Source organism: Phascolarctos cinereus, unplaced genomic scaffold, assembly GCF_003287225.1.
Source record: "Phascolarctos cinereus isolate Bilbo 61053 unplaced genomic scaffold, phaCin_HiC Scaffold_4;HRSCAF=312, whole genome shotgun sequence".
Classification (NCBI taxonomy): Eukaryota; Metazoa; Chordata; class Mammalia; order Diprotodontia; family Phascolarctidae; genus Phascolarctos; species Phascolarctos cinereus.
The window spans coordinates 666,127,762-666,142,586 of record NW_027555847.1 but is presented as its reverse complement, the minus strand read 5'-3'; the positions used below and the strand labels follow the sequence as shown (position 1 = coordinate 666,142,586).

Here is a 14,825-nt window from a genome sequence, read left to right as displayed (position 1 = left end):
GAGATCACTTCAGATAGTGATGGTAGCCATGAAATTAAAAGATGCTTGCTTCTTGGAAGGAGAGCTATGGCAAATCTGGACAGCATAATAAAAAGCAGAGATATCACTTTGCCCACAAAGGTCCATATAGTCAAACCTATGATTTTCCCAGTAGCAAAGTACAGCTGTGAGAGTTGGACTATAAGGAAAGCTGAGTGCCGCAGAACTGACACTTTTGAATTGTGGTGGTAGGGAAGACTTTTGAGAGTCCCTTGGACAGAAAGGTGATCAAATCAGTCAATACTTAAAAGAAATTATTTCAGTGTATTCACTGAAAGGTCAAATACTGATGCTGAAGCTGAAATACTTTGAATTCATAATAAGAAAATGGGACTCATTGGAAAAGACCCTGATTTGGGGAAAGATTATAGGGAAAAGGAGAAGGTGATGGCAGAGGATGAGATGGATAGATAGTTCCACGGAAACAGTGAATATGAACTTGTACAGATTTGGAGAGACAATGCAAGATAGAAGGGTCTGGTATGCAGTGGTCCATGGGGCCAAGAAAAATTGGACATGATTGAATGCCCAACTAACAACAAACAACTTCAATACAAACACAGTATCAACAGAAATACAGGATGGCAAAAAGTACACTGGAAAAATGTCTTACTGTTAAGAAATGAAAACTGCCAAAGACATATATTCCTCAACTGTATCATGACTACAGATTACAAATATTTTCTTCAAGAAGAGAGTTGTGGGGGGGGAGGGGGAGGCAGTGGAGCCAAGATGGTAGGGTAGCAAGAAGAAGCAGAGCAAGCATCCTCCCAAAAAACTACTCCAAACAGATCTAGAAAAAGAATTGTATAGAACCCCTAGAAAAAGTCCCAATATCATATTTCCAGCCTAGGCAGAGAGGTCTGGGACATTATGATAGGGTATGGACAGGAGCATGCCCCAGAGTGCTCCAGCAACAGGGAGAGGCTGTGCACCAGGGCAAAAGGAGGCCCCAGACTGAGCACAAAGAGTCTTAAACATGTTCACAGTAAAGTAATAGGACCCAATTAGCAACTCTGTCACTCATTGCCTAGTTCTGAGTCCAGTGCAGACTGAAATGGGAACTTGTGCTTAAGGGTGGTATTCCATAACGAGGAGTAGTTGTGACCATTAGGCTGTGTACAAGGAGCAAGCTCAGAGGTAAACTGCAGCTATGTGGCTCTGACCTCAGAAGCAGAATGGAGTTTCAGTTCTAACCTATAGCCTAGTCTGCAGCCTACAGCAGAATAACCAGGGAAAGAATCCAAACCAAAAGAGAGTTTCCAGTTCTGTAATTCTAAACCAGCAGAGCTTGCCAGCTGGTAGATAGTGGCTAAGTCTACTGAAACACCAAGTAAGAAAGGCCTATTACACAGACTTAAACCTATAATGGAAACTTGCATACCTCAGACCACGGGGATAGCAATCAAACTTTGGCCTGGATCAAAGCACTTTGAGAGCACTGAAAACTTGCAGGTACCTGTGCCTGAGCTGCACACAATTGGAATAACATAACACTCAATACCCCCAAAAAGAGCAGCAGCAGGACCAGCCCAGACATTTCCTCTAGAAGTAAACAGAGACCAGCCCTAAAATAAAGTCCAAAGTCAGGAAGGAGGCTGGGAGAATACTTAAACAAAGAAAGAGTCTCCCCAAAAAGAGCTTTTATTGTGACAGAAATGCTCAAGACATAAACCCAGAAGAAAAGAATGACTAAAACACAAAGTAAAACATAGCTTGGGCACAAATTCAATGAGAATTCCTGGAAGAGATAATGCAAGATTTTTTTTTTAGTTTAAAAAAAATTATAAATAAAATGAGAGTGCTAGAGGAAAAAACAGAAAAGAACAGAGAACTATGGAAGAAATAATTATTAAGGGCATTAAGCTTAGCAAGAAGTACAATATCTTATCCAAGCAATAAACTTCCTAAAAATTAGAATAGACCAAACAGAAGTTAATGGCTCCCTGAGAATACAAGAAATATTAAAACAACACCAAAAGACTAAAAGGAGAAGAAGAAAATATAAAGTATATCATAACAAAACAAAACAACTGCCTTCAAAAATAGATCAGAGAGCACTCATTGAAGTCTCACTGGACTACTTGAGAACCAAGATGAGAAAAAAATAGCCTAGATATCATATTTCAAGAAATCATAAAACAAAATTTGCCTACATTTCTTAGAATGAGAGGGCAAAGTAGAAACAGAAAGAATCTACTGGTCACCTCCTAAAAGAAACTCCCAAATAAAAATTCCCTGAAACATCATAACCAACATCCAGAGTTTCCACATCAAAAAAAAAAAAAAAAGATACTACAAGCAGCCAAGATAAAGAATCCAAATATCAAGAAGCCACAGTCAGATCATACATGATTTAGTAACCACTACTATAAATGAGCAGAGAGCTTGGAACATGATATTTCAGAAGACAAAGGACATAGGCTTACATATAAGAATAACTTACCCAGAAAAGCTGAGTATAATGCAACATGGGAGAAAATGAATCTTTAATGAAACAGAAGCATTCCTGATAAAAGATCAGAACTGAGTAGAAACTTTGAAATACAAACACAGGAGTCAAGAGAAACATAAAAAGGTAAACATGAATGATAATTATAAGAGACTAAACAAGGGTAAACTATTTACATTCTAGTATGGGGAGATGATATATTTGTTTCCTTTGAACCCTATCATCATCAGGGGTCATAGAGAGAGTCTAAAGAGACAGAAGGCCTTCGAGTGGCTCTGTTATATCTTGATGATCTTAAAAGAAGAATGGAAAGGGAAGGGAAGACAAATACACGGAAGGGAGGAAAGGGAGAGGAAGTTTAAGGAAAATTACCATAATGTGTGTGTATACATATACATACACACACACACTCATACATGCGTGTGTGCGTATGTATTATATATACACATACATATATGCACATACATATACATACATATATGTGTATATATATATATATATATATATATACATGTGTATATATATTAGGCTATGCAAGAAAAATCAAACAAACAAGGAACAAAGGGTAAGGGGAAGAGCTGGCACTTGAACCTTACTCTCATCTTAACTGATCAAAGGAAGACTATAAACATACACAGTTGGATACAGAAATACATTTCACTCAAAAGAGAAATAGGAGGGAAAAGAGAGAAAGAGGATTTAAAGGGAGGGTAGGTCAAAGTAGGGATTAGTCCTAAGCAAAACAAACTCTAAACAAGGATGTACAAAAATATTAATAGCTCTTTTTGCTGTGGAAAAAAAAATGGAAACTGAGGTGATACCCATTAATTGGGGGAATGGCTAAATAAGTTACAGTACATAAATATGATGGAAGACTATTGTTCTGCAAGAAATGATGAAGGATATGGGTTAAAAGAAACTTGGAAAACTTGCATGAGGTGAGAACAGAACCAAAAGAACAATTTACATAATAACAACAATACTGTAAAGATAAACAACTCTGAAAGATTTGACAGCTCTTAACAGCATAATGACCAACCATGATTCCAAAGGAGCAATGATGAAAAAAGCTGCTAATCTCCTTAAACAGAGGTGAGGCACTCAGAAAGCAAAATGAGAATTATTTTCCTTTTAGATATGGCCAATGCAGAAATATGCTTTCCTTGACTATACATGTTGGTAATAGAGATTTTCCTTTTCTTTCTTTCTCAATGAGGGAGAAGTTGCAGAGAGAGGGAAGGCAGATTTTTGCTGATTGAAAAAAAATTAATTAAAAAATAATAAAGAAAGAGATTGGACTGAATATCATCACAAAAATAAAATTTCCTAATATCTTAGTGGATGGAAAATGAATAGTGATAAGTCTAAGTTACATCAGAATCAGATGAATGTATAGTCAGCTCATTGACTAGTTAAAGTAAAAGTCAAAAACCAACATCAAGTTAAAAGGATAAAGATAGTAAAACACATAATAGGTAATTACAGCTCCACCTTGGCCTATTTAAAACAGGTTTTGCCTTTAAAGAGTGGGAAATAATTTTATTATAAGATTTATTGCAAAAAGTTCAATAGATATAAAGATACAAAGATAAGATGAAATTAGAAACCACCTTAAACAGCAAAAAATTATTTTGCCAAGTAGAAAAGCATGGCAATCATTAGCAATGACACCTTATAATACAAACCCATTTGTTTTGAGAGAGATTTGCATTTTTTCACTTAATTTCATTTCTCAATTAAAAAGTATTTATTTTCTACACAAATGCAGAGAGAGAAATAAAACCCATGTAACAAATGTGTATAATCAAAACAAAATCCCATATTATCCAAGTCTCATTCTGTATCTTGAATCTATAACGTCGCCATCAGGAGGTGGATAGCATAGTTCAACATCAATACTCTGAAATCATGGTTGTTCACTGCACTTAGCAGTTTTCTTAAGTCTTTCAAAGTTTTTTTTTAAAAACAGAGTTGTTATTGTATAAATCATTCTTCTGGTTCTGCTCAATTTACTCTGCTTCATTGTAAGAAACAAGTCTTCTCAGGTTTCTCTGAAACCACCTTCTTCATTATTTCTTATAGTATAATAGCATTCCATTATATCATATACCACAAATTGTTCAGCTATTCCCTAATTTGTAGGAACCCCTCACTACAGAGGCTAGGAGATTGTGAGTACTATTGTCTAATAAAGCAACTGAAAAGCAGTGGCACCAACAAAACAATCAACAACAATCCATCAATGTGGCTTAAAATACAATTAAGGCATTTTACCCAAAGCACATTCCTGGATGAAAACAAAAAAAAAAGGAAAATGCAACAGATTTTTTTTTTTAGCATTTCTTTCAATTTCTATTTTGCCCTCTGGTTCTAAAACATCAGGGCTGATTTTCCTTGATAATTTCTTGAAAGATGATGTCTAGGTTCTTTTCTTGATCATGGCTTTCAGATAGTCCAATAATTTTTAAATTCTCTCTCCTGGATCTATTCCCTGGGTCAGCTGTTTTTCCAATGAGATATTTCACATTGTTTTCTATTTTTTCATGTTTTTTGTTTTGTCTTACAGTGTCTTGATTTCTCATAAAATTACTAGCTTCCAATTGCTCCATTCTAATTTTTAAGAAAGTATTTTCTTCAGTCAGCTTTTGGACTTCCTTTTCCATTTGGCCAATTTTGCTTTTTAAGGCATTCTCCTCATTGACTTTTTGGATCTCTTTTGCCACTTGGTTTAGGCTATTTTTTAAGGTGTTATTTTCTTCAGTATTTTTTTGGGTCTCCTTTAGCAAGCTGTTGACTTGTTTTATGATTTTCTTGCATCCCTCTCATTTCTCTTCCCTGTTTTTCCTCTATTTCTCTTACTTGCTTCTCAAAATCCTTTTTGAACTCTTCTGGGGTGGAGTCAAGATGGCAGAGTGAAAGCAGTGACTTGCTTGATCTCTCCCCAAACCCCTCCAAATACTCATAAAAAATGGCTCTAAACAAATTCTAAAGCAGCAGAACCCACAAAAAGACAGAGTGAAACAAATTTCCAGCCCAAGACAACTTGGATGGTTGATCAGAAAGACATATGGCGCTGGGCTGGGAGCGTAGCGCAGCTCAGAGTGGGTGCCCAGGCTGCTGCAAACCTGGAGCAGGCCTCAGAGGACTGAATCTCGGGCAGCTGTGGAGGCTTCCAGACTCCTCAATCCATGAATGCCAAAGACAACTTAGAAGGTCAGTGTGGAAAAGTCTGTTTCTGCAGTGCTGAGACAGGAAGGCAGAGTCTCAGCTCCATTCTCCAAGAGTGTGGCCCTGGGTGGGGACAGCTGCTTCCTGAGCTTCCAGCCCATAGACTGATCAGAGAGGGACTGCAGGAATCTCTTTTCCAGTGCTGAGGCAGGAATCTCTTACTTTGCCCATGTGTGGATCTGGGTCACAGTTCTGAGAGGCAGTGCTGGGGTGAGGAGGAGCACTGGCGTGGTGGAGCTTGTAGTGGCTGTGGAGAGGAACCCCTCCTTACAGTTACAGGACAGAAAGGAGTACTTGTGGTCACAGGCCATGAAAGGAGTATACACCTTGCCTCTTATCATACCACCTTGGAAGAACTGAAAATTTACAGGTCCCTAAAAGTATCTCTGAAAACAGCTGTACAAACCCCCAAAGCTTGGACAGTATACTCTCCACATTGGAAGCAGATTCGTACCTAACAAAGAGTTTAAAACTCAAGTAATTTTCCGGGATCATGAGCAAGCAGTGCAAAAAGAGTCAGACTATATTATCTTACTTTGGTGGAAAAGAAGATCAAAATATACAACCAGAAGAAGACAATAAAGTCAAAGCTCCTACATCCAAAGCCTCCAAGAAAAATATGAATCAGTCCCAGGCCTTGGAAGAGCTCAAAAGGGATTTTGAGAAGCAAGTAAGGGAAGTAGAGGAAAAACTGGGAAGAAAAATGAGAGTGATGCAAGAAAATCATGAAAAACAAGTCAACAGCTTGCTAAAGGAGACCCAAAAAATACTGAAGAAAATAACACCTTAAAAAATAGCCTAACCCAAATGGCAAAAGAGGTCCAAAAAGCCAATGAGAGAAAATGCCCTAAAAAGAAAAATTGGCCAAATGGAAAAGGAAGTCCAAAAGATTACTGAAGAAAATACTTCCTTAAAAATTAGAATAGAGCAATTGGAAGCTAGTGACTTTATGAGAAATCAAGACACTGTAAAACAAATCCAAAAGAATGAAAAATTAGAAAACAATGTGAAATATCTCATTGGAAAAACAACTGACCTGGAAAATAGATCCAGGAGAGAGAATTTAAAAATTATTGGACTATCTGAAAGCCATGATCAAAAAAAGAACCTAGACATCATCTTTCAAGAAATTATCAAGGAAAACTGCCCTGATATATTAGAACCAGAGGGCAAAATAGAAATTGAAAGAATCCACAGATCTCCTCCTGAAAGAGATCCCCAAAGGAAAACTCCTAGGAATATTATAGCCAAATTCCAGAGTTCCCAGGTCAAGGAGAAAATATTACAAGCTGCCAGAAGGAAACAATTCAAGTACTGTGGAAACACAATCAGGATAACACAAGATTTAGCAGCTTCTACATTAAAGGACCTCAGGGCATGGAATATAATATTCAGGAGGGCAAAGGAGATAGGATTACAACCAAGAATCACCTACCCAGCAAAACTGAGTATAATCCTTCAGGGGAAAAAATGGTCATTCAGTGAAATAGAGGACTTTCAAGCATTCTTGATGAAAAGACCAGAGCTGAATAGAAAACTTGACTTTCAAATATAGGACTCAAGTGGAACATGAAGAGGTAAACAGGAAAGAGACTTATTAAGATTGAACTGTTTGCATTCCTGCATGGAAAGATGATATTTATAACTCATGAGACCTTTGTCAGTATTAGGGTAGTTGGAGGAAAAAAATTATATGTATGTGTGTATATATATCTATATATCTATATCTATATCTATATATAGATATAGATATAGATATAGATATAGATATAGATAGATATATAGATATATATACATACATATATATATATAGACAGAGAGAGAGAGAGAGAGAGAGAGAGAGTGGGCACAGGGCAAGTTGAAGATTAAGGGGTCATATGTGGAGAATAAAATTAAGGGATGAGAGAGGATTATACTCGGAGAAGAAGAAAGGGAGACGTAGGATGGGGTAAATTATCTCACCAAAAAAAAAAAACAACAGAAAAGTCTCTTACAGTGGAGGGGAAACGGGGGAAGGTGAGAGGGAATGAGTGAATCTTATTCTCATAGGATTTGGCTTAAGGAGGGAATAACATACACATTCAATTGGGTATCGAAATCTGTCTTACCCCACATGAAAATAGGGGGACAAGGGGACAAGAGAGCAGGGGGATGATAGAGAGGAGGGCAGATTGCGAAAGGGGCTAATCAGAAGTAAATACTTCTGAGGAGGGACAGGGTCAAAAGAAAGAAATAGAGCTAGTTTTTCACAACATGTCTACTATGGAAGTGTTTTGCATAACTGCACATGTACAACCTATGTTGAGTTGCTTGCCTTTTCAGTGAGGGTGGGTGGGGAGGGAGGAAGAGAGAAAATTTGAAACCTAAAGTTTAAAAACATATGTTTTTAAAAAATGTTTTCACATGCTACTGGGAAATAAGAAATACAGGAAATGGGGTACAGAAGTCTATCCTGCCCTACAGGAAAATAAAAGGGGAAGGAGATAAGAGAAGAGGGGAGAGATAGAAGAGAGGACAGACTAGGGGAAGGATGTTCAGAATGCATGCCATCTTGGGGTGGGGGGAGGGTAAGATGGGGTGAAAATTTGGAACTCAAAAACTTGTGGAAGTGAATGTTGAAAACTAAAAATAAATAAATCTAAAAAGAATAATAAATAAATAAACAAATAAGTAAATACATAAATAAAAGAAAAGGGAAAAAAATCCTTTTTGAACTCTTCCATGGCCTGGGACTGATTCATATTTTTGTTGGAGGCTTTGGATATAGGAGCTTTGACTTTGTTTTCTTCTGATTGTATGTTTTGATCTTCTTTGTCACCAAAGAAAAATTCTATGGTCTGACTTTTTTTTTCAAGGTTTGCTCATGATCCCAGGCAATTACTTGAGTTATAAACTGTTAAGGTAGGGGTCTGCTTCCAGCGTGGAGAATGTACTACCCCAAGCTTTGGGGGTTTTGTGCAGCTGTTTTCAGAGATACTTCTAACGACCTGTAAATTTTCAGTTCTTCCAAGGTGCTATGATCAGGGGCGAAGTGTTTACTCCTTTCCTGGCCTGTGCTCTGGTCTATGAGTGACCACAAGCACTCTTTTCTACCTTGTAACTGTGAGGAGTTTTCCTCTTTACCACCACTGCAAGCTCTACCACACCAGCACTCCTCCTTGCCCTAGGATCACCACCCAGACTTGTGACCCAGATCCAAGCACTGACAAAGCAAGACAATCATGCCCCAGCAAAGAGACCCCTGCAATCCCCCTCTGATCAGCCATTTGATTCCCCCTCAGTCTGTGGGTTGGAAGCTCTGGAAGCAGCTGCCACCCCAGGCCACACACAGGGACTGGGGCTGGGACTGCACTTCTCTCTCACTGCAGTCTTTTCCTATTGACCTTTTAAGTTGTCTTTGGTGTTTGTAGGTTGAGAAGGCTGGAAACCACTACGGTCACCCATGATTCAGTCTTCTGAGGCCTGCTCCAGGTTTGCTGAGGCCTGTTTTGCCTGCGCACCCATGCCAAACTGCATTCCTCTCTCTGCCCTGTGGGATAGACCTTTCCAATCAACCATCTAGGTTGTCTTGGGCTGGGAATTTGTTTCATTCTGTCTTTTTGTGGGTTCTGTTGCTTTAGAATTTGTTTAGAGCCATTTTTTACAGGTATTTGGAGGGGTTTGGGGGAGAGCTTAAGCAAGTCACTGCTTTTAGTCTACCATCTTGGCTCTACCCCCTTTTTTAGCATTTCTATGACAATTTATTTTTATAATCAATATCAGTAACTACCTCATTAATAATTCATTAACATGCCATATGAGGAAGTAGAAATGGCACTTGAGAAGACAAATTTAGGAAGGTCAGCTGGACTAAGTGGAAAAAATAATGAATATCACTACCCAAACAAGGTCTTCATTGATATATATATAGACTCATATACATCTTATCCTTGTAAATGTTTGAAACAATCATCTACAAATGTATCAAGCATGCCATTGATAAAGACAAGACAAGGGAAAATGCAGGTTTTCACAAGTGATTTTTCACGGCAGACCACATTATTGGTCTTTCAAATTGACTGAAAGGTGTAGCAAATACAAGATCCTATTATACTCATTCTATGTTGATCACCAAAAAAAAAAAAAGATATTTAACTCTGTAGAAAACAATAAAGCCTTAAAGGTTCCTCCAACAAAGACATATATATGTTAAGGCCTTTTCCTCAGAAAATGAGACCACATATATAACCATTCAAGGACATTCTGATGATTAATTAATTACCTATGAGACACATGTTTGCCAAAGATATTCAGTACTGCTATATGGTAAGTTCTGGCTCAGGGTCCAAATGTGAGATCCTCCAGATCCTACTCTTTGTGTATGCTTATTACATCATTCCATAATATTAAAATGATTAAGTGAGATTATATTTGTTGCAAACCTTAAATCACTACATAAATGCTTGCCATGACTATTATTATACTAGCCATGACTGATTATAAATACAGGAAAAAAGAATGAAAATACCAATATTTTAGGCTATTACACGCAATTGGCTGGCCAGTCCATTGAGTTAATATGTCAGTATTCATATTTAGGATAAGTATTGCAGAAAGAACAATGAGCTTGGCCCAGAATTTAGTAAGAGTCAGAAGGCAGGTTTGACTGCTTTCTGAAAACTACATAGTGCTTTTAATGATCTTAAGCTGCTCCCTGACACAAGAATCTATCTTATTATTACTGCTATTTTCCCAATGGTGCTATATAGTTGCAAGTCTTGGAATATCACTTTCTCAAAAGAATCAAATTTGTGAGTGACCCAAGTTAAAATGGAGAGGTGCATGGTGGGTACAAGTGGGTTTCAAAGACCTAAGGGAAAGTCTCTACATGATGTGTAGGTATACTTTAGAGGATCTCTGGGAAAACAGACAAAAATAGCACAGGATGGGAAAGTGTGTTTTTGTGATACCACTTTCTCTCAGTCTTCCTCCTACATGTTTGACCATTTCTTCTCAGTTTCTTTTGCTGGTTCATCATACGTGTCATATTCACTAACTTGGTAATCTTATTATTAAGCATGAGTTGAAATATCATCTCTATGTAGTTACTCCTAAAACCATATGGTCATCCCTAATTCTTCTTTGAAGTTCCAGTCCTGTATCATCAACTGCCTATTGGATGTTTTGAAAGAGATGTCCCATAGATAGCTCAAGCTTAAAAAGTTCAAAACAGAACACATTATTTCCCACTGAACTTTAATCTCAAGTCTTTGAACTTTCCTAGGCTTCTTCCACTATACCTGTGGAATCTGACACTGTGAAGACATTAACTCAGAAGGCCTAGGTCCAAAATCTAATTCTGCTGTTTACTAGCTGTGAGATCTTAGACAGGTTATCACCTCTCTGTACCTTAGCTTCTCCATCTTAGGTAATTAGACCAGATGATTACTAAAGTCCCTATAATAACCCCAAATCCTGTGATTATCACATATTGACAAAACACATTTGCCCCAGGGTAAAAATACAAACTCCTAGATATCTAAGCTTCAAACCTCATCATGGTTTTCAGTCACCTATAGAGGCACTTTTGCTTATATGCATTCTCATATCTATATACCTAATCATCAGGTGCTACTATCATCACAATCCATTAGTACAAACCATTATAAGTGGGTTATTTCTTCATCATAAACTGGGAACAATACCAACAATCCTCTCTAACAAAATGTGGCAAGGTAATTTCCAATAGTGGAACTTTAGATTTAGAAGTACAGAATCTTAGATGTTATCAAATCCAAAATCCTCATTTTACAGATGACAACACTGAGGCATAGAGAAATTAACCGACTTCCTTGGTGTCACACAGGACTCAGGTCCATGTCTGAGGTGGGATTTGAATATGAGCCTTCCTGATTCCAAATCCGGTGCCCTATTCACTATGTCACATTTTAAAGATGGCAGGTATTAGTGTTTTTTTTTTCCAGAACTTTTTCTCCTTTGAAATATAAAGAAGAAAGAGTAGAGTTTTCTGAGGCTCTACTCCTTCTGAATATGGTACCAAAGATAATAGCACATATTTTATATAGTACCTTATGGTTGACTGAATAACTGAAGAATAAATTCAAAGGGGTTATTGCCACCAAAAGAAAAAGGCCAGAAAGAGGTTATTAGCAACTACCAACTTACAAGCCAACCTTCTCATTTCTATTCTTTATGAGAATGGTCTAGACATGTACCTAGGGATCCTTGATAAAAATATAAAAAGTTAATAGAATCAAGTTTTTACAATGGTGTGCTACAGCAGACCACATCTTCAACTGCATAAATGATTAAGAGGAGCAAAGAATACTTTGCACAAAGATCCGACTTTGCTTATTGCTTATGACAAAACATTTGATTTCACAGAACTTCATTTAGCTTTAAATATTCCTTTCCAAAATAGTATCTCCCATGTACATGCTTAAATCATACAGGACTCCCTGATAAATATAACAATAGATAAAACTTTATTCCCTTTTTTTCTCTATAATGCCAAGCAAGGCTTAAAATAAGGTGGCATGGTCTCTAAAGGTGTTTTCTACTGTCAAGAGAGATATTCAGCCCAGAATAAAAAAAAAAAGAGGAAGTCCTTATAACTAATGAGGTTTTCCAGAATCTCCTATTTTAGGATATCACTGTGATGACTGCATCAAGCCATCAAATATTAAAGACTCTTCACTGGAAACTGTAACACTTAACAGAACTCAACCTAACAATCCAGACAGGAAAACTTCATAAATGAAGACAACCTACTGACTAGACCGTGTTTACTTATATTGACCCAGCTTAGAGGATGTCTCTGTAAAATACATCAGTATGTGTTTCTTGGACAATCTGCAAGCAAACAATAAGTTGGGCCTGGAAATGGGAAGGTAGACAGTCACAGGCTGGCTTGCTTTTGAAGAACTGCACAGCATTTTCAAAGATATCAAATATATTTCCTGAAACACAAAAGCCTGTCTTTTAATTTATTTTGGGTTTTTTTGCTTTTTATTTTTAAAATTTTTATTTTTAGGTCTGCATTCTCTCTCTCCTACTTCCTTCATTGAAAAAGCAAGAAAAACAAACCCATTACAAACATGTATAGTCAAGCAAAATAAATTTCTCTATTGGCCATGTCAAAAAAAAGTACTCAACTTGCCTTGTGAGTCCATCAGTTCTCTTCCTGGAGATGGGCAGCATGTTTCATCATGAGTCCTCTGGAATCATGGTTGGCATTGTGTTTATCAGAGTTACTAAGTTTTTCAAAGTTATTTGTCTTTACAATGTTATTTGTTAACTGTTCTCCTGGTTCTACTCATATTCATTATGAATCAGCTCACATAGTCTTCTCAAGTTTTTCTGAAATCATGCCCTTCACCAATTCTTACAGTGCAACATTCTTCTATCACATTCATTTACCATTCTTCAACTGGTGGATAGTCCATCAGTTTCCAATTTTTGTTGCCATAAAAAGAGCTGCTATAATTATCTTAAACATGAGGCTTCTCCCTCTTTCTTTGATCCCTTTGGGGTATAAATCTTATAGCAGTATCACTAGATCAAAAGGTAAGAGTAGTTTAATAGATTTGGGGCCATAGTTCCAAATTGTTTTCCAGAATGGCTGGACCAGTTCACAGTTCTTTTTAATATCAATATTCTTCTTATGTTCCAGTAGAATTGTGAATCATGGAATACTACAATCTCCAAAGGATCAAAATTGCATGCAAAGTGAACAAAAAGGCACCAAAAGAATATACGCAATTACTATAAAAATAAGGCCAATTTTAATTGGAAATACAACCAAGATTATAAAACATTGGACAATATTGGTACTAACTTATAAAGCATACATCTGCCCTTTATTTTAATAAATGGAAAACTACTTATATATAAGGTTACATATATTATCAGTTGCAATCATCCTTATGTTATTTTACTTCACAGTTTTAGAGGATTGTATGCTGTGAGGGGTATACAATTGGAAGAAGTTGAAGATGTATGTAATGCATTGAAACAAAATTTATCAACAAAAATTTAAAAATTTTTAAAAAGCATCAGAACAATAGCCAACCCAAAGAGGAATGGGAAGATGTACAGTGCATAGAAGTAGGCAACAGCATATTCCTAATGACAAAGTGGTTATGCAGGAAACGCATGTAGGAAAAGGAGGTGGTCTAGCCATGAGAAAGAGAGCAATAACAGCTGGGAGCCTGAGTACGCTATACTGGAACCCACATATTCTCAAAAGCCCTAGAGGAAGGCTTCCAGTACACTGTATGTCCCATCCTCATGCCCCTTTAGAAGATTCATGTAAGCATGTGGACAGTAAATGTTTTCATGCTTTTTTATGAAGTTTGAAAAGGTGTAAATCCAGTGCAATCTGCACAACTGCAGGGAGTATCTCACTATGAGAATACAGATCCATTAGTACAATATGTGGTTTCCTCACAAAGTATTATTCCCATTTTACAGATGGGAAAACTGCAGTTAAGAGGTTAAATGACTTGTCCAAGCTCAACCAATAAACAGTCAAGCTGGAACTCAAACTTGAGTCTTCTGACTCCGGAAGTTCTTTCCACTACATCATATTTCCTTCCTACAATGAAAATACTCTCACTGGGTACAGTAAATATATTAATTCCAATACCTATGGCACTTTAAGACATACAAAGTGCCTTCCTCACAACAATACTCTGAAATAGTACAAATATTAGTGTCTTTATATTACAGATGAAAAAGTGAGATTCAAATTCAGTAATTTGCCCAGGGTCATACAGCTAATAAATTTCAGAATGAGAATTCAAACTGAGTCATACAATTTCATATTTCTTTCAGTTAATACCATGATACCTCTCAACATACTGAAACAGTTACATAATAAAGAATTTTAAGGAAAAGATGGTGCGACTTTCATGAAGGAAATAGCATATGCCTCACCTTTGGCTGTGGAAGTATCCTCTCGCATCAGGGGCGATGTGACAGAAATCGTAACCTGCATTTTGGGTTCCTTGCATGAGGCAATAACTATATTTGCTTCTTCTGTGTCAGATGAAACCTCATACTTATCCTCGGTTACTGTCTATAAGTTTGAAATAAAATATAAGAA

At 37.0% G+C, this 14,825-nt stretch overlaps 1 protein-coding gene across 2 annotated transcripts in view; it reads right to left on the bottom strand.

The window, feature by feature from the left end:
- The window catches only part of ZFR2 (zinc finger RNA binding protein 2), a 131,274-nt gene that overhangs the window by 17,723 nt on the left and 98,726 nt on the right, over positions 1–14,825 (bottom strand). For both annotated transcript variants that reach the window (XM_020971361.2, XM_020971362.2), the window contains exon 14: positions 14,657–14,798. In XM_020971361.2, coding sequence (XP_020827020.1) covers positions 14,657–14,798 — 142 coding nt within the window. The remainder of the gene's footprint in view (positions 1–14,656; positions 14,799–14,825) is intronic.